Source organism: Ursus maritimus, unplaced genomic scaffold (assembly GCF_017311325.1).
Source record: "Ursus maritimus isolate PB19 unplaced genomic scaffold, ASM1731132v1 scaffold_22, whole genome shotgun sequence".
NCBI classification, from domain to species: domain Eukaryota; kingdom Metazoa; phylum Chordata; class Mammalia; order Carnivora; family Ursidae; genus Ursus; species Ursus maritimus.
The window spans coordinates 10,245,478-10,273,127 of NW_024424675.1; the positions used below are offsets into that span (position 1 = coordinate 10,245,478).

General features: G+C 38.1%; 1 protein-coding gene across 8 annotated transcripts; it reads right to left on the bottom strand.

Annotated features, from left to right (window-relative positions):
- NDUFAF5 (NADH:ubiquinone oxidoreductase complex assembly factor 5) lies at positions 1-27,642 on the bottom strand. 8 transcript variants are annotated; one of them, XM_040637974.1, is made up of 12 exons: positions 27,355-27,485; positions 25,852-25,968; positions 24,942-24,982; positions 21,983-22,046; positions 18,915-18,962; positions 17,454-17,557; positions 15,833-15,872; positions 12,948-13,145; positions 7,278-7,338; positions 709-792; positions 277-359; positions 1-112 (listed from the first exon to the last, which is right to left on the bottom strand). In XM_040637974.1, the coding sequence occupies exons 6-12, from the start codon at positions 17,540-17,542 to the stop codon at positions 23-25; spliced, it is 645 nt and encodes a 214-aa protein (XP_040493908.1). In that variant the 5' UTR covers positions 17,543-17,557; positions 18,915-18,962; positions 21,983-22,046; positions 24,942-24,982; positions 25,852-25,968; positions 27,355-27,485; the 3' UTR covers positions 1-22. The 8 variants fall into 8 exon arrangements, 5 of the variants coding, with proteins under 5 accessions (XP_040493908.1, XP_040493907.1, XP_008701585.1 ...); XM_040637973.1 differs by having other exon boundaries at positions 25,852-25,913; positions 27,355-27,410; XM_008703363.2 differs by lacking the exon at positions 25,852-25,968 and having other exon boundaries at positions 27,355-27,640.
- Between the last annotated feature and the right edge of the window lie 8 nt (positions 27,643-27,650).

The following is a 27,650-nucleotide window of genomic DNA, read 5'->3' on the forward strand; positions in this document are numbered from 1 at the left end:
TTAACATTGAATAAAATATTTATTATGACTTTTTCTCCTGTGACATAAGCTTGTTTATTTTTCCCAGCTCTCCAAATGACACAGTTGCCGAACCTCTTTCAGCTGGTCTTGCCTGAAAATAATGAAAGATTAAAGATATTAGAAATAGGTAAATATACTCTACATTAAATCCCTTAATGCCATCATATATATATATTTTTAAAAACCCACCCTATGTAAATAAAAAGAAAATAAACATGAACCCACTAAATAAATGATTTGTCGTAATAATATTACCTGTGAATCATGGTATTTCCACCCTATCATGTAATAGATCTGATATGTGGCAGGTACTGAACCATCCTCATTTCTGTACATTTCTATAAAGACAAATAATGGTTATGATCTGAAAAAAATGGAAGTAGAAAGAAAAAAAATCTGCTCAATAAAAGTTATGTCCTCCAAAAAGAAATGGATATTGGGATACCTGGGAGGACTTCAAGAATGCCTCACATGAAAAATCAATGCTGAAAAGCTGATAGAACTAGCTAAGGGTTGTTTGGAAAAAGAATATGGAACCATAGGATCTGTGTTCTGAAAGGAAGGACAAGAAATCTGATGATGCCTTCATGGGAAAGGAGAAAAGTACTGGCAACTTTAAGGGATAAACATGGCAGGGCATGCGTTCCTCAGCGAGGCGCAGGTGGAAAGGACGGCCAGCTCACTTACCTCTGTACACGGCAGCCGCCGCCAACATCGTGTCTCGGTGCAGCAGGGCTTTTCTATTCCAAGCACAGTTACTCTCACCCATACCTAAAAATACACTACAGGCAGTTTTAGATAATACCGCCAATACCTTAGCTGCTCAAAGCCCAAATTTAACCTCTTCATCTCCAACAGTGTACCCGTCCCCATTCTCTAATAGATTGTGTCACTCTAAGGCAAAAACTACTGAAGTTTCTGGTTATTAAGACCAGAGACGAAGTCAAATTTCAGGAGGCAAGTCCCGTAAGCATGCCTCACTTGCCAACAGTGGTCTAAAGCGGGCCAGCTGGGCAAAAGCAAGGCAAGTGACCCTCCAGGTGAGTCATCAGGACTTGGCAAGTACCTTTCCAAGGACGCCACATTTTATGCCCCTTTTAGCTGCTCTTCAGAGGACAGGGCACTGCTCTAGTTGCCTCACTCCATCCAAGCCAGAAATGTCTGTCTGATCGTGACACTTGGGAAAGGGCTCTGAGACTCGTTAGACAGTACCAAAACTACAAAGTGTTTTCAGATTTTACAATATCTTACTAATCCCAGATTAGGAAGAAATTATGTGCATTCTTTACAAGGGAACTTTTTTTAATGTTTTAAAATTTAGTCTTCTGGGGCACCTGGGTGGCTCAGTTGGTTAAACAGCTGACTCTTAATCTCAGCTCAGGTCTTGATCTCAGGGTTGAGAGTTCAAGCCCCAGACTGGAGCCAAGCCCAACTTGGAGCCTGCATACATACATACATAAAATTTAGATTTTTTTTTTAGATTTTATTTATTTATTTGTCAGAGAGACAGAGAGGGAGAGCACAAATAGGGGGAACAGCATGCAGAGGGAGAAACAGACTCCCTGCTGAGCAAGGAGCCTGATGAAGGACTCAATCCCAGGACCCCGGGATCATGACCTGAGCTAAAGGCAGATGCTTAATTGACTAAGCCACCCAGGCGTCCCTGGACTTTTTTTTCTTCAAGTTGATAGCTAAAAGCTAGGATTGATATTCTTCTACTGTTCATTAACAATTAGTGCTGTATATTTGATTTTTTTGCACATACTTAAAATTCCTTTGAAAGGCCACATTTTAAACTAGTCCACAAAATCAAAACAAATTTCAAAGATAAACTTTATATTTATTCTCTATATAAAATACCATCAAAAATCAGTTTACTTTTGTTTTCTATTTTCACAAAAAAAAACCAACAAACTTCCCAATATCAGTTGTTCTGTAGAAGTTTAAAAATAATAATCTTCCAAGTTTTCAATGGCCTTATTAAAAACAATCAACAAATCAGCTGTATAATAAATGAACCTTTTTTCTTCTCTCCAATCCCAAAAGGTTCCTACTATTCCTTAAGATAATGAATCTCTGACACTAAAAGCAATGTCCAGCATCCTGTGAGTACAACAGCCCCAATTCATGAAGAACAATAGACATAGGAACTAGACTGTCATAAAGAAAAAGGTGGATCTTTCTGTCACGACGCAGCTACTGACCTCAGACCAACTGCTGTGGGTCTTCCAGGTGGCCAGACCACAGGATCTCGGAAAGCATCTATAGCTATCATTACAGACCCATTACACAATCTAATTTAAAACATTCTCCTATATTGTGAGTATCAACCGTATCAAGTGACTAGAGGTAAACTGGGAGTTGGACTGAAAGAATCTATTGCTGATGATGGCTGTGGTGCTTTCATTTCTGTTCACCTTCCCAGTACCGTGACTGATTTATTACACATTAGACATAGGCAATACCAGTGGAAAACAGGTTTAATTTACTTAATGTAAATAATACATGAGGAGCGAGGGGCGGGGGAATATTTAATACACTAGAAATTCTAAAATGCCTTTTAAATAATTGGTATTAGATACACTAATTAAGATTATTAGGCATAATGTTCTTTCTGATACAGAAATTCAAGAACACTACTAGTAGTCAGTAACTCTGCTGCAAGGGCAGCATCCCCCTGCTTCACAAGAGAAACAAATCACCATACCAACCTTCCTTTCTCCTCACGGTAGCAGTGTGATGTGGTGCAGAAAGTCTAAATTTTGGGATCATAACCCCAGTTCGATCCTTAAATAATCTAGGGCAATCTCTCTGAACTCTAATTAAACTCAGTTTTATCATCTTCAAAATGGAATGATAGCACTTCATAATGCATCATGGTAGACCTTCACTGAAGACCACCTGGGAAACACACTCAGGAGCTTTTGACCAGCTCTGGGCTTTGGGATAACAGAAAAATCCAGGAAGCAAGTGACTGTTTAAGACTCTCACAGTGTTTTTAAGGTTAAGTTCAACTGCTTGTATAAAAATCTAATCTATTATGCTTTAGAAGGAACAATACTAAGTATTGTCTTTAAAAAACAAACTGAACTTACCTTAAAACTACTGTGAAAGCCTCCAAAACTTTTCATGCATTCATCAGCTGATACACAACTTGTTTTGTAAAATTAGGTCAACATTCTGGATTTTTTTCTGTGAATTAATAACAACGGCAGCTCAAATGAGAAACACTACAACCATCAAGAAAAATGTGTAACAATATAAAACATCAAAAACCAGTTTGAAGGTAACACAATCTTCCAGTAGGCAAACATACCTGGAAGTAGTCACCCAAGCTCCTCCCCTCTTCCATTCATCCCTGGACCACTCTCCTTCCCATCTCAGCTGCCTCTGACCTTTTAAAGGCAGAATGGCTGAGATTTCAGGATCTGAGTTAGGCTGCTACACTGGACTTAAATCCTGGATCTATCACTTATATCACCTTGGGCAAGTTACTTAATTTCTCTCTGTGCCTCAGTTTACTCATGTGTAACAAGAGAGATGAACTATGTTAGTTCTAGTCTTACTTTCCTCATAGAGTATGCTTTATAACCAATGCTGGAGGATAAGCTTTTTAACACAGTAATCTAACAGTCTCTCCTCTGCATGAAATGCTCCCCCCACAGTACCAGGCTCACCTGATAAAATCTAGAAGCCTCTGCTGGACTATCCTGCATCATTTCCCATCATCTCTCCATTCGACATATTCCAGCAATACAGAATTACTGTAGAGTTTCTTAATTAGGAAAGTGAAGGAAGTTGTTTATCCTCTCGCATCTCCATGAATTTACACAGACCATTCCCTTGGCTTGGAAGGCAATGCCCCAAACCTGTACCCACCCACTCACTCCTCCAGGCAAACTCATTTTAGCTTAGGCCCTGCCTCTTCTACAAAAGCATCCCTGACTCCATAAATAGATTGTTTTTCCCTATACTTTAAAACACAATTACCTCACTTTACAGTTAAATGCCTATGTCTCTCTCTCTATCTCTGTGTCTCTACTAGAGCACAAGCTCCCATAAGAAACTATGCATTTTCATCACTGGCACAATAGTTGGCACGTGGTAGATGTTCAATAAATGGTAAGTGAATGAATATAAAATCAACCATTTAATGTTTGTATCTACTTTGTTAAATATCACTTTTACAAGTCATCTTTACAAAATTCTTCTTAATCCTAAGGATAGGAGACTCAAAGACTAAAATATATGATTTATGTAAAAGGCTTCATAGTAAAAATAAGAGAAGCATTGCCAAAGCCTCTTAAGGTAAATATTAGGCAACAGGTCCTCAAATAAATGACCAATTTAAAACCCTTGGGGGAAGCGGGGGTTATCAACTGGATAGTGGCATGAGGCAACCTTCTGAGGGGGCTGGAAATGTTCTAGTCCTTGTCTGGTTAGTGATTAAAAATATAAGCAACTATACAGTTAAGATTAGAGCATTTTACTATGCTAACTTCAATGAAAAAATAATGCACTGTACAGATCAAGTAGGCAGTATTGGATTTTGGATTCAAATCCTAATTCCAGATCCCGTGTGACCATGAACTAGATACTTCTCAATGTCTCTATTTGCTCATCTGTAAAATTAGGATATCAGAAAATGTCACAAAACCACACGCAGCACAGAGTAAGTTCTGTATTTTTTAATCAGTGAGTAGTAACCTTTTCCAACTGATGCATCTAATTTCTAGTCTCTTTCTTGCTTCTCTCTTGAAATGAATCATGAGCATAGCATTTATTATATATCAGAATAAAAATAAATGCTGCATTTGAGAAATATTTTTATCATTAGAGTCTGAATGATACATCATTGGCCCACCACCACCTCTCAAGTCTTTGGATGAAGGGACTCTGTGATTATGTCATTGGAAGCCAAGTGTTTGGGGCAGAGCTGGGGAGAGGATATGTGATTTATCATCAATCCCCTGTCATCTCAAGTACACATGCTATAAGCTGCCAATCCCTGTATTAAATTATAATGAACAAAGAGTGACTCAAATAGTTAGGTTTTCAGCTACATATCTTTCTCGTTGTAAAGCCAACAGAAGTGCCATTCTCAGAGGAAGCTGGATGATGGGTAAAATGGACTGTTAGAAATGGGCAGCCAAAAGTAGAGGCAGGTAAGAGAGTGCCAGAGCAGGAGTCAAGAAGGCAAGGGTTTGGCACCTAATTCTGCCACTAACTGACAAGTGTTCCCTTTAGGCCTAATATTCCTTACTTGTAATAGAGAGATAAAGTAGTTACCAGAAGACTACTGAGAGAAGCAACTGCAATGGCGTTTAAGAAAAACTATAAATCTGTAAACAACTGCAAGCTATTCAGTCTTATAAATCTCTTGCTTAAATCATCTTATCATTTTTCAGGATCCAGATTAAGGTTCCCCTAGGTAAGCACAGTTCTAGTTTCAACGAACACACCTTTAATCACTTCAGCTTCCCTCATTCATCAAAACTGCCTATGCCGTTTGTGTAAGAAAGTCAAAGCTCATAATTTCTGAGGCAAGTTGAAGCGCTCCTCGGAGAAAATCACTTCTCCAGCAGCCCCCTGCGTGGCAGATGTGTATGTCTGCGTACCTTAGCTCTTTCAGAATTGGGAGGTAAGGGTTTGTATCCTTGTTGCTCCTCAAAGCCTCTTCCAGGCCATTTTCTCTAACTTGTTAAAAACCCTTGCCCTGCTGAGACCCACACTATTTGGCCGTCACCCTCTCCTACTCCTGCTTGCTGTGAGACACAGACATCAGGATCCCAGTCCCTGTTCTCATTCTTCGGAGGGTTGGCGCCTGGTTCAGGTTCCATCTGTACCCCAAGTCCTACCACCACCCTAGGTGACTTCAGTGTTAATAATCACCAGTACCATGGTCTCTAAGATTTTTTAGTCTTCCCACCGCTAATGGTTCTCCATTACTCTGCCTCTGCCATCAAAACTGTAATACATCCAGACGTGTCCTCCTTTCACACAGTCACTGTATATTAGGTTCCTAACGGCTCAGTATCAGGCCATGTTCTCTTCTCACTTCACGCTCTTGTTCCAGGCAATTGCTTCAAATACCACCAATTCACAAATGACTCATGATATTTTAACCAGGCAATCACCTCCTCTAAAACGACATACCCACACACCCAGCCACCTACTTGACATCTCCTCTTAGACATTTCACAAGCACTTCAAACCCAAAATACCCACATGTGAACTCAAGAGGTATCCCTGCCCATACTTGGTCTTCTACTGTTTTCTCTGTCAATAAAGGGGCACCGTCTATCTGGCTGTGTGAGCCAGAAACTCAGCAGTTATGTTTGAAATAGCTCTCTTGACTCACCCTCATGTAACCCATCAGTAAGGACTGTCAAATTTACATCCTAATTATCTCTAGAATCCATTTACTTGTCTCACATCTCCACTGCCACCACCTTAGTCCAAGCCACCATCATTTCTCAATAAGCTTTACAGCAATGAGTTTCCCTACTAGTTGATCTGCCAATCCATTTTATCCAAAATGCAAATCTGATTGACTTCCCCCCTCTCCCTCCATTAAATGCCTCAAAGGGGTTTTAAGATAAAGACAATCTCAACAGGGACTGTAGGGTGCCCATCTACTCACAAATTTCATTATTTAATTCTCTCGTTTTTATTCCCTGTACTCTAGCCAAAATGCCCTGCTCTCAGTACTTGCCATGTTCTTTCTTGCCACAGAGCCTTTGCACATGCTATTCTCCCTGCCTGTGATTCACTTTCCTCCCCTCTTCGCCTAGTTAACTCATTTTTTAGAGTACAATCACCACTTCCTCAGACAAGATTTTGCTGACTCTCTCCGACTAGGACTTATCCCTCTAATAAACCACAATCCTATACTAACTCAACTACCCGCTTTCTTGTGCTTGGACCTGACCTGCCAACTGTTGCTGAAGAAAGTCCCGGATGTGCTCTACCAGCCTCAGATGCACCCTTCAAGAAAGACCCACCATCTTTTTAGAGGCAATCATAGCACCACGCACCTCAATTTTGTAGCACTTACCAAAATTCCAATTTAACATTTATTTTTATGGCAGCTGCATGATGTCTGCCTCACCCATTTTATTTTATAAGCTCCAGGAAGACAGTCTGTTTTCTCCTCACCAATGTATCCCTAGTGCGTAGCCCCAGTACCTGCCATTGAGTCTGCTCTCAAAATATGACTCTCAAATGGAGACTAAACATTCTTTAAAGTGCCTTACCTTGTAAATCTTCCATCAATTCAAACATCCCAGGATAGTTAACCTGAATTTCATCAGTATCCTATTTAAAAGAAAAAGGAGTAATTTACTTGACATTCATCATAAAAGACCCATATTTGAAAACAGGCCACAGAGATTACCAGACCAATTTCTCATGGTAAACAGGAGTCTTCTTTATAATATTCTTCATAGATGTCAAGAGAAATTTCTAAGAGAAATTCTAAGAGAATTCTAAGAGGAATCTTCCTAAAACTCCATCAGCCCAGTTCTAGTTCTCTCCTTGGAAACAACACAGAACAAGTCTATTTTGTATCTGCAAACCATCACCCTCTTCTACAAACGATCACCCTCTTCTTCAAGTCTCTGAACTCTTCCAGGACACTGTCAGCTTTTAGATGGAAGAGTTAGTCTTCTGGACAAAATTTATAGATTTATAGATCCTTACGCATCCTTACTATGTTACTCTGTACATTGTCAGTATTAGTGTCTTAAAATGTGGCACCCAGAGGCACCTGGGTGGTGCAGTGATTAAGCATATGAATCTTGGTTTCCACTAAGGTTGTGATCTCAGGGTCATGAGACTGAGCTCCACGTCGGGCTGTGCTCAACTCGGAATCTGCTTGGAATTCTCTCTCCCTCTCCCCTACTCTCTAAAAATCTTAAAAAAAAAAAAAAAATGTGGCCCTCAGAATCAAGCCAAATAGAGTCATATCCCAAGATGTGTCCAATTTGCTTCTAAAAATGCAGCCACACTGCACTAGCTTACTTGGGAGACAGGCACACCACTGGCACATACAGTTTATTTCTCAAATGGACTTCAGGGCAATTATGCTCCATTTTTTCTGAAGCCTGATACAAGAGTTTACTATTGGTACAGTGGCAGAGACTACTGATGCTCCCCAGATATCCGGGTGTTCCTTGATACTTCCCAGCCCCCGAAAGCCATTTCTTCTGGCCTACCACAGCAAAAGAAAAGGAGAGAAAAAGGTAATAAAGAGCTAGTGAGCCTTTCTCAGGCCATCCCTTTTGCTGCGGTAACCTCAGAAGATGCAAGGACCAGGTGGCACAACTACAGGATGGAGATAAGCTGCCCAACCAGCACAGGACTGTAATGTCATAAAATTCTGTGTTAAGCACGAAGATGTAGGAGTGTCTATATTGGAAATTAGCCCCCAATACAGGACACATACTTTTTTTTTTTCCAAGTTTGGTATCAAAATGCTGCACGTATCTCAAACTTCATTTTATTTGCACTAACCACTTTTGAAGTGTCTAGATCTTTTCGTGTTTTGTAACTTTATCTAATGTGCTCATTATTCCTCCTAATTTTGGACTTCAATGTTGAACAGAATCTTAAGTATAAAACCCAAAGAACGCTTATCAAAAACATCCATTCTGGGGGCGCCTGGGTGGCTCAATTGGTTAAGCATCTGCCTCTGGCTCAGGTCATGATCCCAGGGTCCTGGGATCGTGTCCCATATCAGGCTCCCTGCTCTGCAGAGAGTCTGCTTCTCCCTCTGCCCCACCCCCGCCACACGTTTTTTCTCTCTTTCACTTTTTCTCAAATAAATCTTAAAAAAAAATCCATTCTAATTCCCAGAGAAATGAGAAACAAAATGACCACTTTTTTTAACCTTAGAGATACAAAACAAAGTATAAGCAAGAGTTCCCATATTCCTATATTGTTGATGGAGCATATAAATTGATGCTACGTTTGGAAAGTCATCTGACCCTATCTATCAAAATTTCAATGTATAGATTCTTTGACCCAGCAATTTCATTGCTAGTAATTGACCTCACAGATGTGCCAAGATTATGTGAAAGGAAATTCATTGCAGCACTGTTTGAAATAGCAACAAAATAACAATGAAAAACCAAAAAACGAGCTGTAAATAATCTAAATGCCCATTAACAGAGAACTGGTTAGATACAGTATATCTATTTAATGAAATACTATACAGCTGTTAGAAAATGTGGTAGATACATGTAGGGGAAGATCTCCAAGCGCTATTAACTAGGCCACCTGGGTGGCTCAGTCTATTAAGTGTCTGCCTTCAACTCAGGTCATAATCCCAGGGTCCTGGGATAGAGCCCGGCATCTGGCACCCTGCTCAGCATGGAGTTGGCTTCTCCCTCTCCCTCTGCTCCCCTCTGTCAAATAAATAAATAAAATCTTAAAAAAAAAAAAAAAAAAAGATACGCTATTAACTAAAAAAACCCTAAAGAGTGCTTATAGAAAAAAAAAATCAAGAGTGTATACATTGTTGCATATGCAGGTCTAAATGACATAGTTTTATAGTGGTCTATGATGAAGAATTATTCTGAAGGGATATACACAAAATAATGGTCATCTTTGGGGAGAGGGACCAGGTATCATAAGTCAGGAGGAGGAGACTTCTTTTCACTTTAGACCTGCTCTGTTTATCTCAGCCTATCCATGTATTTTTTAAAATTTCCTTTTTCTTGTTAACATATGCATGACCATGTTGTATGGGCACTTTTTAATAAGACCATCTCTGGGTAGTCAATTTCTTCTCTATATTTTTCTACCTTAGGAAACTGTTTTTTAAAAGAGATCATAAGATTAAAAACAAAATTCCTTCTAGCCTAATACCTAGCCATTAAGGAATATCTTTCTAAAACAATCTTTCAATGAAACTAAAAGCACTATCTCCATCTCAATCAAAAGAATACCACAAAAGCTTTGTCAAAGTCCTTATTCAAATTAAGATGGACCATGTCTGCAGTGTTCTCCTAATACATTAGTCTGGCAACTCTATTCTAAAAGGAAATGATCCTCATTCCGAATGCCCACTAACTCTGAAAATAATTCACTATGAAAGTCATATAAATGTAAACAGGCAAATCTTGAATTCACTTTAAAAATAAAAATCCACTGCAGTATAAAAATGATATACCTAATGTTTGCAACATAAACCTGCATAACTGATTTTATAAGCTTTTTGGGATGAGATTTTTAGAAAATGAATTATGATACAATGTTAATACAGCATGTTAAGAGACAGCATTATGTCTCAAGGAACAAATCTGTATATAATTATTATTAAATCAGCAACTCTCTTAATTTTTATAAACCACCAAGAAGATTTCATACCAATATTTTTGTATTATCTTAATGTCGGAGTTATTCAGCTCATTTTTTAGAGAAGAATATAGAAGATATTTCCATAATAGATTTCCCAGCTAACAGAAATGTAGGATTTTAAGTGCTATGTTGGGTTAAACATTTTCAGTAGAAATTTTTTTTTAAAGACAGATTTATTTATTTATTGAGCATGTGCATGCTAGCGGGGGGAGGGGAAGAGAGAATCTCAAGCAGACTCTGTGCTGAGCACAGAGCCCAATATGCGACTTGATCTCATAACTCTGAGATCCTGACCTGAGCCGAAATCAAGAGTCAAACACTTAACCGACTAAGCCACCCAGGGCTCCAGTAGAAATTTTTCTAAAACGCACAGTCCACTTTACAACCATAGAAAACCACAAGAAGGCACACTTTTGGGGGTCCACAAAGTCAAAACTATTCTTATAACACTAAGATGCTATTTGGCTTTTTCACCTCTCAGGCTCTCACGACTAAATTGGATTTTTCATAAGTTACGTGACATGTGATCTTTTTTTTTTTTTTTTTTTAAGATTTTTTAATTTATTTATGTGACAGAGAGACAGCCAGCGAGAGAGGGAACACAGCAGGGGGAGTGGGAGAGGAAGAAGCAGGCTCATAGCGGAGGAGCCCGATGTGGGACTCGATCCCGGTACGCCGGGATCACGCCCTGAGCCGAAGGCAGACGCTTTAACGACTAAGCTACCCAGGCACCCCGACATGTGATATTCTAATAGACAGTCTTATGACTGCAGAAGGTGGCATGAGAACTTAGCACTTTTATTATATCATATGTTAAAGAAGTTTGCAAAAATGTAAAGCAATGACATTCTTCTAATTTGTTCTTTTAGAAAATAGTTTTCTTCCCCCACAAAAAATAGGTTATTTATGTTAATACATAATAGGTACACTATTGTTAGTTTCCAAATGTATTAATAAATACTAAAATTCAGTTTCAATTTCTAACTTAATATTGGTAGATATAACCCACATAACAAAAGCTCTCTAAGGTCCTCAATAATTTTAAGTGTGCAGCAAGGTCCTAAAAACAAAATTTTGAGAACTGCTGCTCACAGGAGAAATTGAATATTTCGGGGATTAAAGGCAAATGACAAACTGTCACTTCTTCTGTACCGTTTATAATGTTTACAACCAAAATGTATTTGTGTTATTACTTATATAATTAAAAAATGTTGAAAAATATACACTGATCCCTCTTGTACAACTGCCTGTGTTTGCCAGTGTTTGCTTTAATTACAAAGCAGAACCCTCACATGAGGCAGAGCTTTCCCATTTCTAGCTGCCAACAGCTGACTGTTGTTCTGCTGACTCAGGCCATTAGCAGTTTATAAAAGACACAGCTGTGAAATCTCAAGGGTTGCTGTCAGTTCCTTGCCTACTGTCTCTTCCCTTCTTGAGGCCCCTTCCCAACATCAGAGACCCTCGTGGTCTACGCCCCGTGCTTTCTACCAAAACAAGGAAGGACAGGACAATCTTTTTTTGGTTGGTTGATTTTATGATATATTTACATTAAATCTCCTTAAATGGTTATTTCAATCTTAAGCCTATCATCAATGAGAAGCTTTCCTCCTCAGGGAATTCCTGTTTCCTCTAGGATAGAGATGTGTTTAAACCTGAGAAGTTTAGAAAATCATAGCAAGTCTACTCAACTGCCTTCCGAAGGCAATAAAATCCTTTAGAGTGACTGCACTAATGAAAGGAGCTGGAAGAGGGCAACCACTGTCTCTCCAGATTACCCCCTGTTGGAAGCCTTGGATAGAAAAGTACTAAGAGTATGACGAGAGGGAGAGAGGAAGGCAGGAGCGAATAGTTATTCAGCATCTTCCACGGTACAGGCACTTCACAACCTTTATCTTAATACTAATAGCCACCTGAAGTGAGAAACATTTGAATTTCTTTTAAAAACATGAATGCCCAAATTCCGCTAGCTAGTAAAGGGGCAAGATAAGGAACCAAATTACACCTGTCAGACACTTATGCCCCGTACCATCACTGTACTGTGCTAACTCCCATGTTTCTTCTGACAGCCTACAGGTCCTCTTTCCAGATCTCTCCAGCCATAATGGAGTATAGCCCCCTTTCCTACATTTTCTACCCTGGACCATAAATGCACATACCTTCATTTCTGCCTCATACAGCACTATTTGAGGGCTGGTTGGTAGAGGTAGTGCTGTAAATGCTCCTGTACATCCCCTTTCCCCATCATCTGAAATGCTCTCATATTACATGTAACTCTGGTTTTAAAGATTCTAATGGAGTAGTAAGTCTTGGAAGACAATCTCCTTGTTTACTGAGGTTTGGGTTTTTTGTGCTACATATTCAGGTAACAAATACTAAAAATTTCACGTTCCTACCTTTATCAATCAAGATGTGTTTATACAAACTAAATTTAAAAAGAGAAAAAGTGCAAAAACCTTTCCACAATACCATCAATACCTACAGATTTCTACTTCAAAATGAGACGTTTTTCCTGGACTGTGTGATCAATGGGTTAATGAGAATTAATCAACTCTCTTGATAGTTACCACAGTCAGTGTATTAAAGCCAGCTCTCCCAAGCAGATGTCCTAAGTCATTGACTGCAGTGAAAGGAGAAACGTGTGGAGAAAATCCTCCTTCCCTTTCTGTTTCTGCTAACTGTAACGAACACCGAAGTTCATAGAGTGTGTCACCTCCAAACATTGCGCCAATAAATACTCCATCTGGTTTTAAAACATAGTGAATCTGTAATAAATACAAGACAACAAAATTAGTTAAAATTTTATATTAAAAAATGTTAGAAGGATAAAAAAAATTAAAAGAATGAACATATGCTAAATCAATATTTTATGATTACTGTTCTTATCATGTCAAATAATCAGAAAATAAATAACACCTAAGGCAACCAAATGTCACAAAGGAACTGTGGTATAATATTATAAAGACAGACAATAATTCATTGATAGTATTAATACCTATAAAATATGTTATATGTTTTCAACTTTTCTAATAATAGACATAAATTACTTTTATAATGAGAAAAATACTGAAAGAAAAAAATTTAAAGTGTGGTAGACTGCAAAAATCACAAACCTCTAGTGTGCCCTTTAAATGTCACTCCCATCAAAAAATGAAGTCTATTTCCCCTCTCCCTGAATTTGGGACAGCCTTGTGACTTGCTGCGGCCAAAAGGCAGTGCAAGGTGACAGTGTGCCAGTGTCACACCAAAGTTTGAAATGGCCTTACGTGAGTGATTCTTTGTGCTGCCACCATGCTGTGAACTAGCCTGAGCTAGCCTGGTGAGGATGAGAGATATGAGGAGCAGAGATTACGCAGACATTCCAGCTAAGGCCATTCTTGAGAGGCCAGCTTCAAGATAATTGAAGATCAAGATAACAGCAGATCAGAGACACTGGCTTGGTGAGCCAAGCCAGACCCAGAAGGCTTTCCTGACTAAGGCCAACCCAAATTCCCACCCAATCCACAAAATCCTGAGCTAAGTAAACTGTTGTTTTAAACCATTAAGTTGGGGTCGCTTTTTAGCAGAAAAAGCTAATTGATACAGAACTTATTATGATTCACAACATTAACCCAGTCAAACATTAGTTTCCTTTAAGGAGAAGTAACTAACTTATTTTCCAACTTTAAAACAAAAGCAATTTTTAATTGATAACTCAAGCAAAATAGTGGCTGGAATGGCTTCCAGAATCACAAATGTTTATTCACGGACTCTCTCGGAACTACCATATGTAACTAGATTTGATGGACTATTCTCAACAATGAGGAATGTTACAGGAAAATGCAGATTCTGAAGTAAAGCCAAATCATAGTACGCTCTCTCATCAAAGTATCCACCTTACATTTATATTTAATAAATTATGAAGCAATTACAAAACAGTATATAAGCAAACCAACTCATACAGTCTTTGCTTTCTTCCCTTCTGCCCCTTTGGTGTTGCTTCCTTCCATTGTCACCAAACCGTAATATAGCAGGGACCTAAGAGGTCTGATCCTCAGCTCTCTGCAGCTTCTTTCTGCCTCAGAGAGGCTTATCAATTCCCATGGATTTCACAAGGATGACTTCCAATCACTACTATCTTTAGCCTGGACATCTTCCCAGAATTCTAAACTCATTTTCATCTGCCTGTGCCATGGACATTTGTCTCTTGGCAAACTCACCCTCCCAACACAACTAACACACACACAACATTTATTCTCAAACCCACTCCGCTCTCCAATTGCCATATTTCTGTCAATTACCATTTTTCATTCCCTTTAGCTGATCATTACCATTCTTCCCCCTGCTTTTACTAATTATTCTCCCAGGCATCCAGACTCAAAACTTTAAGGTGAGCTTGGACTCCTCCCTGTCTTTGCTCTTCAGATCTAACCAGCCACCAAACTGTTGATTCTTCCTCTACAGAGTTCCAAATACTCTCTCTTCCTGTTAACTCCTGCCACTGCCACCTAGCTTTTAGTTTCTCTCATGCCTGGACCATGGAAACAGTCTCTTTAATCGAACCAAAACTTCTGGCATCAGTTTTCCAAGTAGCAAAATGAAGACATCTTACAGAGTTATTTATTTAATGCACATATAAAACAGGGCACAGTGATAGGCAAACAGTATGTGCTTAAGATATGGTAGTTATCCTGCCAGCCTTCTAATCATGTCACTTTTCTCTTCAAAATTTTCCAGCTGAATTACATAAAGAATGAACTCTAAATTCCTTAATCTGTTACCCAAGTCTTCCTAAATCTGGTCCCAATATACCTTATCTTCCAGTACTATACTAATCGCCAAACAGGCTCCCTCTCCGTCCCTTCATGCTTCTGAGGCTCTGATACCTCCCACCTATCCTGTGATTCTGCCTTCCCACCCCAAATCTGACCTATTCTCTAAGGCCCTGCTCAAGTAATTCCCTGTTCTTGAAGTTTTCCTAGGCTACTCCAAGCCACAGTGATCTCCTTCCCTCTTCGAACACAATGCTTTTTACCTACTCTTCACCAGTTCACTGATAAATGCTACCCAACAAACATACCTCACACTCTAATTATAAGGCACAAGGAAGATACAAATATGAACAAAGAGGTTCCTACCCACACAAAATTTATAAGCAATTGAGGGACCCACACAGAAAATGTCTTTTACCAATGTGATGTCAATATCATTTTGTCCAAGTTTTTTGTGTAACTTTTCATGAATATTTAAAACATTTCCATAATTAGATTTCTTGAATCCTAGGCAAGGGAGTCACTCAGTGTACTTAATATGCCAAAGGGTACCAAGTGTATCTTGCCCATAGAAGATAATAAATACTTGATTTGCATATAAAATGGAAAATATCTGGAAGATTCTGGTAAAAACAGAAATATTTAGAAGTTTCTAATAATAAAATAACACAGGCTACTAGAGTCAACATTAAGTTTCTTACCTGTTCAAGCGCTCTAGGAAGGTCATTCACCCAGTGTAAACTAGAATATTAATAACACATTGGTTTTAGCTTAATTCATATAATTAACTAGTATAATTATCACTCATATAAAGAAAAGTCACCAAAAAGGTATTAATTTTGAAGTCTGAAATTGCGTATCAAAATTCACTGATTGTTTTTATACAAGATTTAAAGCAAAAAATATTCCTAGGGGAAAACCTCCCTTCTATCACAGTAGAAAATGTTATAGTACTATAAATACTATATAGTATTTAGAACTTAATTTAGGAAATCTCTTGCACTTTCTTTTGCCTCTACTCACCGCCCCCTAGTGCGTGGTGATATGTGATGGCAAGAATCGTAGTCTCTAGAGTACGGTCATACTTGCCTGATAGAGGTGGCATTCTGCTATGCTGACTTCCAGGACAGCACTGAATACCCATTTCAAACCATACTATGTTAAGCTCACATTTATCTTTCATAATGCTTTGTAACAATTATTAGATACTTCAAAAATTAAGGTCATGTCACAAGCTCTATCATACTTATGGGGAAACTGAAAGCAACAGAATTAGGTACTTGCAAACAGCAAGCAGAAGAGCTAAAACTCACATTCTAACTCCTCGCCCAGGGCTTTTTCCCTTAGACCAACATTCTCTGTAATGTTTTTCATTTCATGATAGAATGTGAATACTTTTCTAAATTTGCTCAGTATACCTTAAAACACATGGAAGAAATTACAAACTCACTGAAGAAAACAGCTAGAGTGCAACTCTCCAAGTTTGTCTGGGAATGAGGGGTTCCCGGTATACAGGACTTTCAGTGCTAACACTGGCAAAGTCTTGAATGAACCACAGTGACTTGTCACCCTAAAAACAGCTATCAAAAGGGCTGTGCTGACATGAAGAGCATGTTGAACCTTTGAAAGAAAATCTGACTATAAAACAAGGTGGGGAAATAAAGTTACACACAGACTATTTTATTTTTCCCTATTAGATGCTGAGTTCTTGAGGATGGGATCCTTGTCTGGATTCATTTTTGTATTTCCCCAAAGCATCTAGCTCAGAGCCTTGTATATTATAATCTATTCAATAAATATTTATATGTTTGTGTGATCAATGTGGAGGGACACGGTAGGAAGCACAAATGGCAAAATATAACCTTAAAGACTATTTTCTGTGTGGAAGAAAAACTGAAGTTGAAGGAAATACTAGCTTTTCCTTATTTGTCAGATGAGTTTATAAGAGTGCTCTAATATTTGAATGTTGGAGCCAGTATACTCTTTCCAACTCCTGCCCCCATCAATATGGATACTAAGTTATGCACATTGGGGACGAAAACCCTTCTATCACAGATGAGCTTTAGCAAGTTGAAAAAAAGTTGGGGAGAAAAAAGTTAAGGTACTGTATTATATCATCTTCACTAGGGAGCATATAATTCATAATTCTTTACCAGAGAAATCTTATAGTTTATAAACCAAGAAAGCCGGTTTGTGACTTAAAAAAAGTTATTAAGAATTTACTCCATTACCTATTTTCTTTACCCCATAATATTAAAACTGCATGCCATAAATTATTTATTTATAACATACATTTTTAAGAAGTACAAATGGATTACCAACCTTAAACTGCTAACCACCAGGTCAAAGGTATTTTCTCTGAAGGGAAGGAACTCTTCATCAGCTATAACACTGACAGTAGGAATTTCCATTTCTAAGATATTTTTCTAGTGGTTAAAAAATAAAAGTTCAAAATACATTCATATAGAATCTCAGTTACTAATACAATCATTGTTAATTTAAGTCAATGTTATATTTACTTGGCAGTTTCTATCCCTTCCCAAAAAACAAAAACAAAAACGAAAAAAAACCCAAAGCCACAAAGAAGCTCAAGCAGTGTTTCTTAAATGAGAACTAAGACCAGCCACAAAAACTGGCTAGTGGTTTGGAAAAATATAAACAGGATACATATCTTACACCAAAACAAAGCTCAGAAGACTGAAATTTTCAGTGGAATAACTGAAGCCATAAAAGTACTAGACAAAAATATGGGTAAACATTTTTATACTCTTAGATGGTAACACTTCAAGCAAACGTGACTCAAAAGCCAGGAACTGTAAAGGAAGAGACTGATTTATGTGATGATAAACTAATCAAAAACTTCTAAAAACCCATAAACAATGTAAACAACACACTTTGGAAAATATTTACAACATAGATGATGAAATTAATATCCCTAAAAAACAAACTCTTAAAGCTACCTAGAATAAGAACATACTAAGGCAACAGTGCAGGTATAGGCACATCACAAAATTACTTACAAATTCACAAATTAAAAAATAACAGTAACCCAAAGACACCAATAGCTACTTGGCTGCATTAACAATCAAAGTGCAAATAAAACTATCAATAAGATTAAACTTCCTGCCTCTCAAGCTGACAAAGACAGAATACAAATGGCCCAGTGCTGCCAAAGAGAAGAAAAAGTGCTTTCATATAATATTACTCTATCTCTCTTACAGCAATCTGATGTATATCAAAAATTTAAAGATGAACATCATGAATCCAAAAATTACACTACTAGGAATTTATTTCCAGGGAGAAAAATAAATCAAATGTACCAAGTTGCTTTATATGAGGATGTTCTTCACAGTGTTGGTTATTAAGAAACTAGAAATTTAGCCAAATAAACCATGGAATATTCTTATATTTGAATACTATATAGCCATTTTAAAAGGTGGAATTTATGTATATATGTATCATTAGTTGATATAAAAGAATCATATCCTGTGAAAAACATGGCATGTTATCATTATAACATTTGTATAAAATTTTATGTTGGGAGACAGTTATACATCTGCAAAGGTGGAGATCAAAATGTCACCCATGGTTGCCCCTGAATGGTGGAACCAGAGATGATATTTTCTTTCCCCTTTGCATTTCCTGTATTGTTTAATTCTCTGTATGTGTTATATATAATCAGAAAAAAACAATAAAGCTATTTTCATTTTGAAGAAAATAAAAATAAAAAACTAAAAATAAAACCAAGAGACCAGAAATCAATAGTGTTAAAAAGCTACCTACCAAAGCATTTTCTGCAATGTCTACTTGGAAAAACTTTCCAACAGTTTCCTGTAATGGAATAAAGTTAATCAGATAATACAAAAACAAACTAACGAAAACACACTAACAAAACAAAATAACTGTTGAAACTGCTAAAGGCAAAAGTCGCAATCATAGAGTCATTTTCAGCTTTGTAAGGGTATTTTTTTTGCAGTAAAACCAGTATGGTAAACAATTAGCTTTAATAACATATAGTAATTTACACAGATTTAAATATATGCAACCATGCTTATATTTAACACATTTAACTATATTTAATAAAATACACAACATAAATGTGAATAATCAACCTCTTCAGTTCACTCCACTGGATTAAGGCTTATGTGTTGAACTTTTCCACAGCACAACATGCTGAGAGCTAGTCCCCACTGCTGGGCCACAAAAGACCTGGACGGTTTTTCCTGCCTTTTAGTTGTTCATTCAAAGAGTTTACAGAGAGTAAAGAAAGACTTAATAAACACAAACTCTTAGGGAGAAGGGGAACTCACTGGTTTCATTTTCCGTTTCATCTCTCCTTTCTTCCTTCCAAGAGCACTGCACCATTTCTTTCCCAGATTAACACCTTCCACTATGCTCTTTCTCCAGGATTCCGCTTCCCCCCGCCCCAGCACCATCTCTGTCAATCTTCCATCTCTGTCTTCTGTGTCTTTTCCTTTACCTTGAAGCAGGCATAAGCCTTCCAATCTTGAAAAATCTCCTCACCTCTAACTACCTTCTAGTTGTTCCGTTTGCAATCTACAACTCCAATTCTCATTAATGTCTTTCTCCTCCATTCTTGGTAACCTATTCCCACTTTCAGTGCTCCATTAACACTATTTATAGAGATTATTAACAACCTAATCAACTACAACAGCATGTGTGCTCTCAGTCCTACTTTACTTGACCTCTTTGAAGCCCAGTACTGTTGTTGTCTCCTAGAAACTTCTTGAGTACTTTCTACTTTGCTTCCCCTCCTCTGATAAAGAAGCCAATCCTTTCCACTTCATGCACACCCCCTTCTTAAAGAACTTCCCTGCCCACAACTTGGAAAGGGTACCTTACCATTACCTGGTCACTGCTAACTACTCAAGTGTAACTGGTGTGCAGGTAAATGTTTAACTACAGGCTTCCAAAATAAAAAGGTGCCCCAAGTCGTAGTGTCTGCCAATTTCTGGTGTAATTACTCTTCATTCTCCCACCCCCAAAAACAGTGTGGAAGGTTCTTTTCTATATGCTTCTCCAGTAAGCTTATATTCCTGTGGCTTCAGTTATCACCTCTGACAGGCTTCCAAATAAGAATAGCCTCCATTTAACCTTGTCTCACTTTATCCTCTTGCTAACCTTTGGAGATAGGTATTACTGCTCACATTTTACAGAAACTGAGGTCTAAAGAAGTTGGGTAACTGGTCCAAGGGTATATAGTCAGCAAGCGGCAGAGATGAATTTGAAATCCTTATCTGTCCAAGTTCAAGTCAGTGCTCTTAACCGCAACACCCCAATTCCAGTTCCACATTTCCAACTACCTGTCAGACATTAACACTAATATAGTCCACTGTTAACCTCAAACTCAACATATCTAAAATAGGAAATTCCCAGGCTCCTTGCCCCACTACATCCCCTGACTTTTTCCAGTCACTGAAGTAATAACTTCAAAGTCATCCTGCATTTATTCGTGCAATATTCATTTAATAAATTTTCATTGTGTATTCTAGGTATTGAGAATTTAGCAGTGACCAGAAATGAGCAAGACCATGGGGTTTATATTCCAGCAAGAGAAGACAGACACCAATTAAACAAACACACATCTGGTGCTAATAAAAAAGTGCTCTGGAAACAAGCCAGGCAAACAGCCAGTGGAGAGTGGGGATCCTATTTTATAGAATAGTCAAGGAAGGAATCTTTGATAGGGGTCATCTGAGCAAAGACCTGAAAAAGGTGAGGAAGTAAGCCACACAAATATCTTGGGGAAGAGAGAACAAGTATAATGCAAAGCCCTGGCCAGTTTGAGAGACAGAGAAAAGGTTAGGGTTGCTGAAAAGTAAGGAATGAGGGAAGGACATAAGGTCAGAGACATATTATGGAACCAGATCACTGAGGGCCTATGGATTAAGACTCTGGATTGTTACTGAGTTAGAGGAGAAGCCAGCAGTTCTGAGCAGAGGACTGGAAATGAAATGACTTGTGCTTTAAAAGGACTACATTGCTGTGAGGATGGGCTGTTGAGGGCAAAGGCAGAAGCAGGGTGGCCAATAGGAGGATACTGCAGTATACACCAAAATGAAAATAATGGAAGTGGAAAGAAGTAGTAGTTATGGATATATTTTGAAATCCAAGTAAGATTTGCTGATGGATTCAATGTGGGAGGGGAGGACACAAGAGGAATCAATGAATAAGGTTTCTGGCCTGAGCAACTAGAATAGATTTGCCCTGCCCACGACAACAGTGTTTTGGGAGCTTCTCATGCCCCACTCCCACCACTCTGGCCCAAGTGTATGTTTTCTTGAAGTAGATTTAATATGGAAAGTCCACTTTAATCTATGTCCAACACAGTGTCTTATATACAGAGGCTAAAACGATAAATGAATGTCTTTATGGTCTAAATTAGAAAACAAAGCAAAATAAAATGGTTTAAGCCTTTAAGAAGGCTATTATATATAGTCCCATAGAAGCACTTCCAATTAAATGATAAAATTAATATTTTTCTCAGCTAAAAATTAGCTTAATCACATTTTCCAAATGAATGTTGATCTGATTTTATTGTGAAGTATCAAAAACATTTGCACAAAATGGGAATGAAGAGCAACATATCTTATATAGATTTAAAGAAACTATAAGTAGGAATCACTGTACAAAACAGACTGAAAAAAAGAAAAACCACTTTAAGAAATACTTAAGACACAAAACAACCACTGGTTCACCATTTAAAAAAAAAAACAGTGGTTTTGATATAATCAAAATCTAAATATGATACAAACTGAATTAAGGAAGATTTTCTTTAAAAATAGTCAACTTTACTTCTTAAAGTAAATTAAGTCACTGAATACATATACCTTATTCAAATGTTGTGCTATGTAACCTCTTCCACAACCAACATCCAAAGCAAGGGAAAAATTTCTAAAAAATAGATACAGAAGCTATGTTTTGTCTGTAATAACACAGTCCACAAAACAATTACTTAAAACTAACTTTTCTTAAGTAAAAACATTTTAATGAACACAACTTTCAAAAAGTTACACCATCTGCCTTTTCTGCTTCACTTATAAGCTGTTTCTACCAGAGAACATATTTAAGGACAAGTCTGTCTGGTCCAGACACTCACAGGACCTCACAGTCAACTGGCTTTCCATGAGGTCGCTCCATGATGTGGATTCAAAGAACAAATTTAGTGGGATATTTTAATTTAGTAATATATACAAATAAAGAATGAAAAGAGGCTAACATAAATTAACATGAAAATATCAGCATACTTGTCAGGAACTTAATTATCCCTTTTTCTCAAATTTGTTGAGGCAGCAGATAACTTAAAAATCATTATATAAAATACCATGAAATATTAATATGTTAAACTAAAAACTAAACAAAACACCAACTAAATAGCAGCTAATCTTTATTGAAATCTTAGCAGGTTCAAAGCAATGTGCTAAGTGTTCAAAGTAAGTCAACCCAAGGTCACTCAACTAATAAGCAGTAGTCAGAACTTAAATTCAGTTAGTCAGAATCCTGAATCAGAATTTTTAGCCCCCACACTACATTGCCTCCTCTCAATATATGTCATACAAAACCAGTTCACACATCTACAAGCCAATTTCAAGTGACAAGAAAACTTAAAATTTTATCCACTAATAACATTTTTTTCTATTGCAACCAAAATTAGGAGTACTTTTCCAATTTCTGTTACAAACATGTCAAAAATACAGAACACCAGCACACAGTTGGAGAACTGGTGGTGAGAATGAGAAAGAACCACTTATTTACATAATGCCCTCTATCCTGATTGTGAACCAGGCAGTATGACATGGTAAAGTACACAAGCTTTGGGATCAGAAAGACATGATTCAGAATTCTGGGCCTGCAATTTACTGGCTCTGAGACCATGGACAAGTGATTTAATCTTACTGAATCTGTTTCCTCATCTATAAAATGGAAAAGTTACTACCTCCCTCAAGAGAATTTTATGAAATGGTGCACATAAATTGTCTAGCACAGTACAAATGCTCAACGAAAGTTGGTTATGTTGTTATTATCGCAGATAACAGGTTTTTTAAAAGATTTTATTTATTCATATGAGAGAGAGAGCACACGCACGCGCTCGAGCACACACATGATCGGGGGGAGGGGCAAAGGGAGATGGAGAAACAGACTCCCCAGTGAGCAGGGAGCGTGATGTGGGACTCAATCCTGGGACTCTGGGATCATGACCTGAGCCAAAGGCAGACACTTAAGCAACTGAGCCACCGAGGAGCCCCCAGATTATAACAGTATTAAATGGACTTCAGATTCCACAAATAAGACATTTAATAATATGTGGGGTTAGTTTTTTAAAAATCAACAAAAGATCAGTGTGGACAATATAAACTATACTTTGTAACAATAGAATGTTAGTGCAAAGGCATTTAGACTGGTATTTTATTTTTTAGACTGGTATTTTTAGTAATTTAGTTCTAAAGAGTTAATGTTAAAGACATGCTTTTAGCCATAACCACAGGTATCTCTGTAGATCTATGTTTTGCTCAGTACTATGACATAAAAAGACTATAAAATCCATATTTATTTGGAAAATTTAGTGTTTCATTTTTAATAAATGGCCTAAAATCTAGGCAAATGAATGACTGCAGTAAAGAGAACTAGCTATTTGTTTCAGATCCTTAAAATAATGGAACTAATAAAACAGATGAAATGGGGGTGATTATCTGTAATAATGAAGCATTCTTTTACTATATGAAATTCACCCCAAGAATCTTTTAAGTAGCATGAATATCTCTAAAAAATGACTAAGTTTTCAATTTTATAAAATTCCCCTTTTTATAAACAAATGTAATAAATTCATCCAATGTTGGTCTAATTTAATGGATGTCTTTTAAACAAAAGAGCACAAAGTGATTTGCTAACATCACAGAGCAATTCTACAGTAAAGACATTATTTAACCATTAGTTATGTGGTTTCTGCCACAGCTGTAAACTTGAATCTGTAAAATTTTTGTCATGCCTAATACAGAGCAATGAATTCATCAAGGTTTTAATAATACTTCATGAAAGTGTTCTCTTCTCAAATCTGCCTCTATATAATTATCATAGAACCCTACTGCCATTAACAATATTAAAGATAAAATGGCCAAAGTCTCATATAACCTGAGTGGGGAACAAATCTAGGTAGACTCTTTCCTTCACTTAGTAAAAGATTCTGTTGTTAATTGTAGTTAAACGTTTAAAGCTAGGTTTATTAAATCTTAAAAATTCACATAAGGTCAATTTTTATCTCCATTTTTGGAGCAATGTTTTCATCACTGGCTTTTGGCCAAATGAAACTGGATCAGTCATTCAGGCTCATAGAGAACCTATGAGTTGTGCTTCTATTCATTTTTTTTTTTTTTTTTTTTTTTTTTTTTTTTTTTTGCTACAGTGAAGGAAAAAGAACACCTGCTCTCCAGACATAAAGAAGGAGAGACTTGGGGTGCCCAGGTAGCTCAGTTGGTTAAGCATCTGTCTTTGGCTCAGGTCAGGATCCCAGGGTCCTGGGATCAAGCCCCATGTCGGGCTCCCTGTTCAGTGGGAAGTCTGCTTCTTTCTCTCCCTCCTGAGCGCGCGTGCGTGCTCTCCCTCTCTCACAAATAAATAGATAAATAATCTTAAAAAAAAAAAAAAGGAGACTTAAGACTGTGATTCATATCACTAATCCTGGTAATAAATTCCTCCAGATTCTGCCATTCAAGACATTAAGCTCTCAGCATTCAATCTCTTGAATCTCCAGTCAAAAGTTAATTGTATCTTATTATGATAATGATCACTTACCTGGTTATGTCATACACACGGTCTGCGATCCGACTTCCAACCTGAAGGATTACAAGCAGCAATGATGTATACAAGTTAAGTAGGTTTAACAGAGAAGCAACACTTTTTCTAGTATTCAGTAATCCACAGGTTACTTATGTTTCAACATGTTGATGAGTACTTCTCTCTATCTCATTTTCAATTTGACCACAAATTATATAAATTTGACCATGATTATAAACACCATAAATTAAACTACTCCAGGAAACAAATTGAGGAAAACTACTTCAGAAGTCCATTTAATAAATCTAAAACTAAATATCTATGAATATGTATTTGTATTTTGGCCTTTACATTCTATGTTCTATATAAGATTACAAGGATAAGAAGAGGAGCATAAGAGATACATTACTGTCCACAGATATTAGCATGAAGTATATGAAAGTGAAAAAATATTGTTAGCTTGGATTACAGATCAATGCATAAATGATCACTTAAAAACTCTATTATTGGAAGACTCATAAGAAATTCTGTGGAACTACTAAACAAGTAAACAACTTTTCCAAGCAATATGTGCAAGTTAGAAAGTTAGCCAAAACTGAAGAAACTGCACTTCATGCTGTTCTCCCCCATCCCATTCCAATCTAAAAGAGGTCATAAGGTAGGTGCTTCCTTTTGCTAGGCTAGCTTCATCTGGCAGGAATAAAGATGTGGGAACCTAATATTCCTCACATTCCACTATTCCTTCATAAACACCCCAGAGTTTCTATCAGGACTTGGCAGTTCAAAACATATGTGTATTTGCTTTAGGAGGTAGTAGAGGAAGGGAAAAGAGTTATACCAGAAGTCTTTTCCTGGAGGAGACCGCTTTGTATATCATTCCTATTATGAATAACGTGTTTATTATAAAAAGAACATTCATATACTTTACCTCACTTATTCTAGTCCTACAGATTGATGAGGCCTCAGTCAAGTTGTAATCTACATGGTTTGCTTGGAGAAGAGTGGTTAGAAATATACATCTTCTAAGTACATGTCATTATGAACCCTAAGAACAAACACAGTCAATCATCTGGTCAGGCCAAGCCTGCACAGAGGTCTGTCCAAAGGAGCTCAAAAACTGTTTCCTGCTTTGGCTTTAAAGAGTTCATTATACTTAACTTCAATTTTGCTTCATCCCCAAAGAAACATTTACTTAGGCCTGAACTTGGTGCTGTGTGTCCAGAGAGTAAAAACCCTTAGTTTCTAGTCCACCTGGACAGAGGAAGAGGTCCTTCAAACGAGCACAAATCAGAGATCTTAGTTAATTTTCCTAAAACATAAACCAGATCCTATCACTCCACTGCTTAAAGCCATTCAACATGCTAGGGGCGCCTGGATGGCTTAGTCAGTTAAGAGACTCTTGATTTTGGCTCAGGTCACGATCTAAGGTTTGTGAGTTCAAGCCCGGGGGGCTGATTCCCCAACCCCCTCCCCCAAACAAAAACAAAAAACCATTCCACAGGCTTACACTCCTCTAGAGCAGTGTTGACCAGCAGAAAAACAATGAGAGCCACATGTGTCATTTTAAATTTTCTATCAGCCACTTTTAAAAAGTAAAAAGGAACAGGAGAAATTATTTTTCACATATTTTACTTTATCCAATATATCAAAACTACAATCTCAACAGGTAATCAAGATTAAAAAAAAAAACTGTTAATGAAATATTTTGCATCTTTTTTCACAGCGAGTCACTGAAATCCAGTGTATTTTACAGATACAGCGCATCTCAATTGGACTAGCTACATTTCAAGCGCTCAATAGCCACATGTGGCCAGAGGTTACCATATTAAATGGGCAGTTCAGTTAGATGAGAAAATCCAAAGTCCTTTATCTTCTACTGCTCTAATAACCTGGGCCCTCCCTGACCTCCTCTCCCACTCTCTCCTTCACCGAAGCGTCACTGGAGGCCTCAACCAAGGTCCTTTCCGTCTCAGAAACTCTTCACTTGTCCTTCCCTCTGCTTATTAAGGCTATTCCCTCCAGAGCTCAGCTTGCCTAATTTCTCATCATGTCGTCTGCCTGAGCGGCCTTCTCTGACCAAGGCTGTCATTATATACTACTTCACTTTAGTGCCTCACCGTACCTCTTTGGCTGAAATTACATTTCTTGTTCACCGACACCCACAAAAATGAAACCTCCTGAGGGTAGCGGTTTACTCTGCCCAAGACATAGCTGTAACTCCAGCGATATTTGCCGAGTAGATGAATGAATCAATGAATAGCACCTTACAAATATCCTCACCCACCCCTTCAGTGATCACAGTAGACGCTCAGACAGGCAGGGCAGCTGCTCAAGGTCACCCAGTGAGGTGGGGTCGGCTGGGGACGGGCCAGAGCCCCGGAACTGGCGCCAAAGCTCGGCGCCGCCCTCCCCCACTGCCCCGCGGACTCACCTCCTCCCTCAGGTAGTCAAACTTCATCGGCTCAGGTTGCCGGGCCGCCCAGTTTTTCTGTTTTCTCTTCAAATCCCGGTCGAAGATATTTAAGGCTCTGGGCGACGTGCTGCTCGGGGTAGAGACGCCGGAGGCGACCTTCCTGAGACCGAAGTTCTTTACTGCGACCCCCGCCGCCGGAGGTCGCCGCCAGAAGAGCCAGAGACAGCCCGAGCGCAGCATGTCCAGCAGTGACGCCCCTTGCCGATGCACTTACAGTGCACATGCGCCACCGCGGCTCCGGCGCTTGCGCCGGA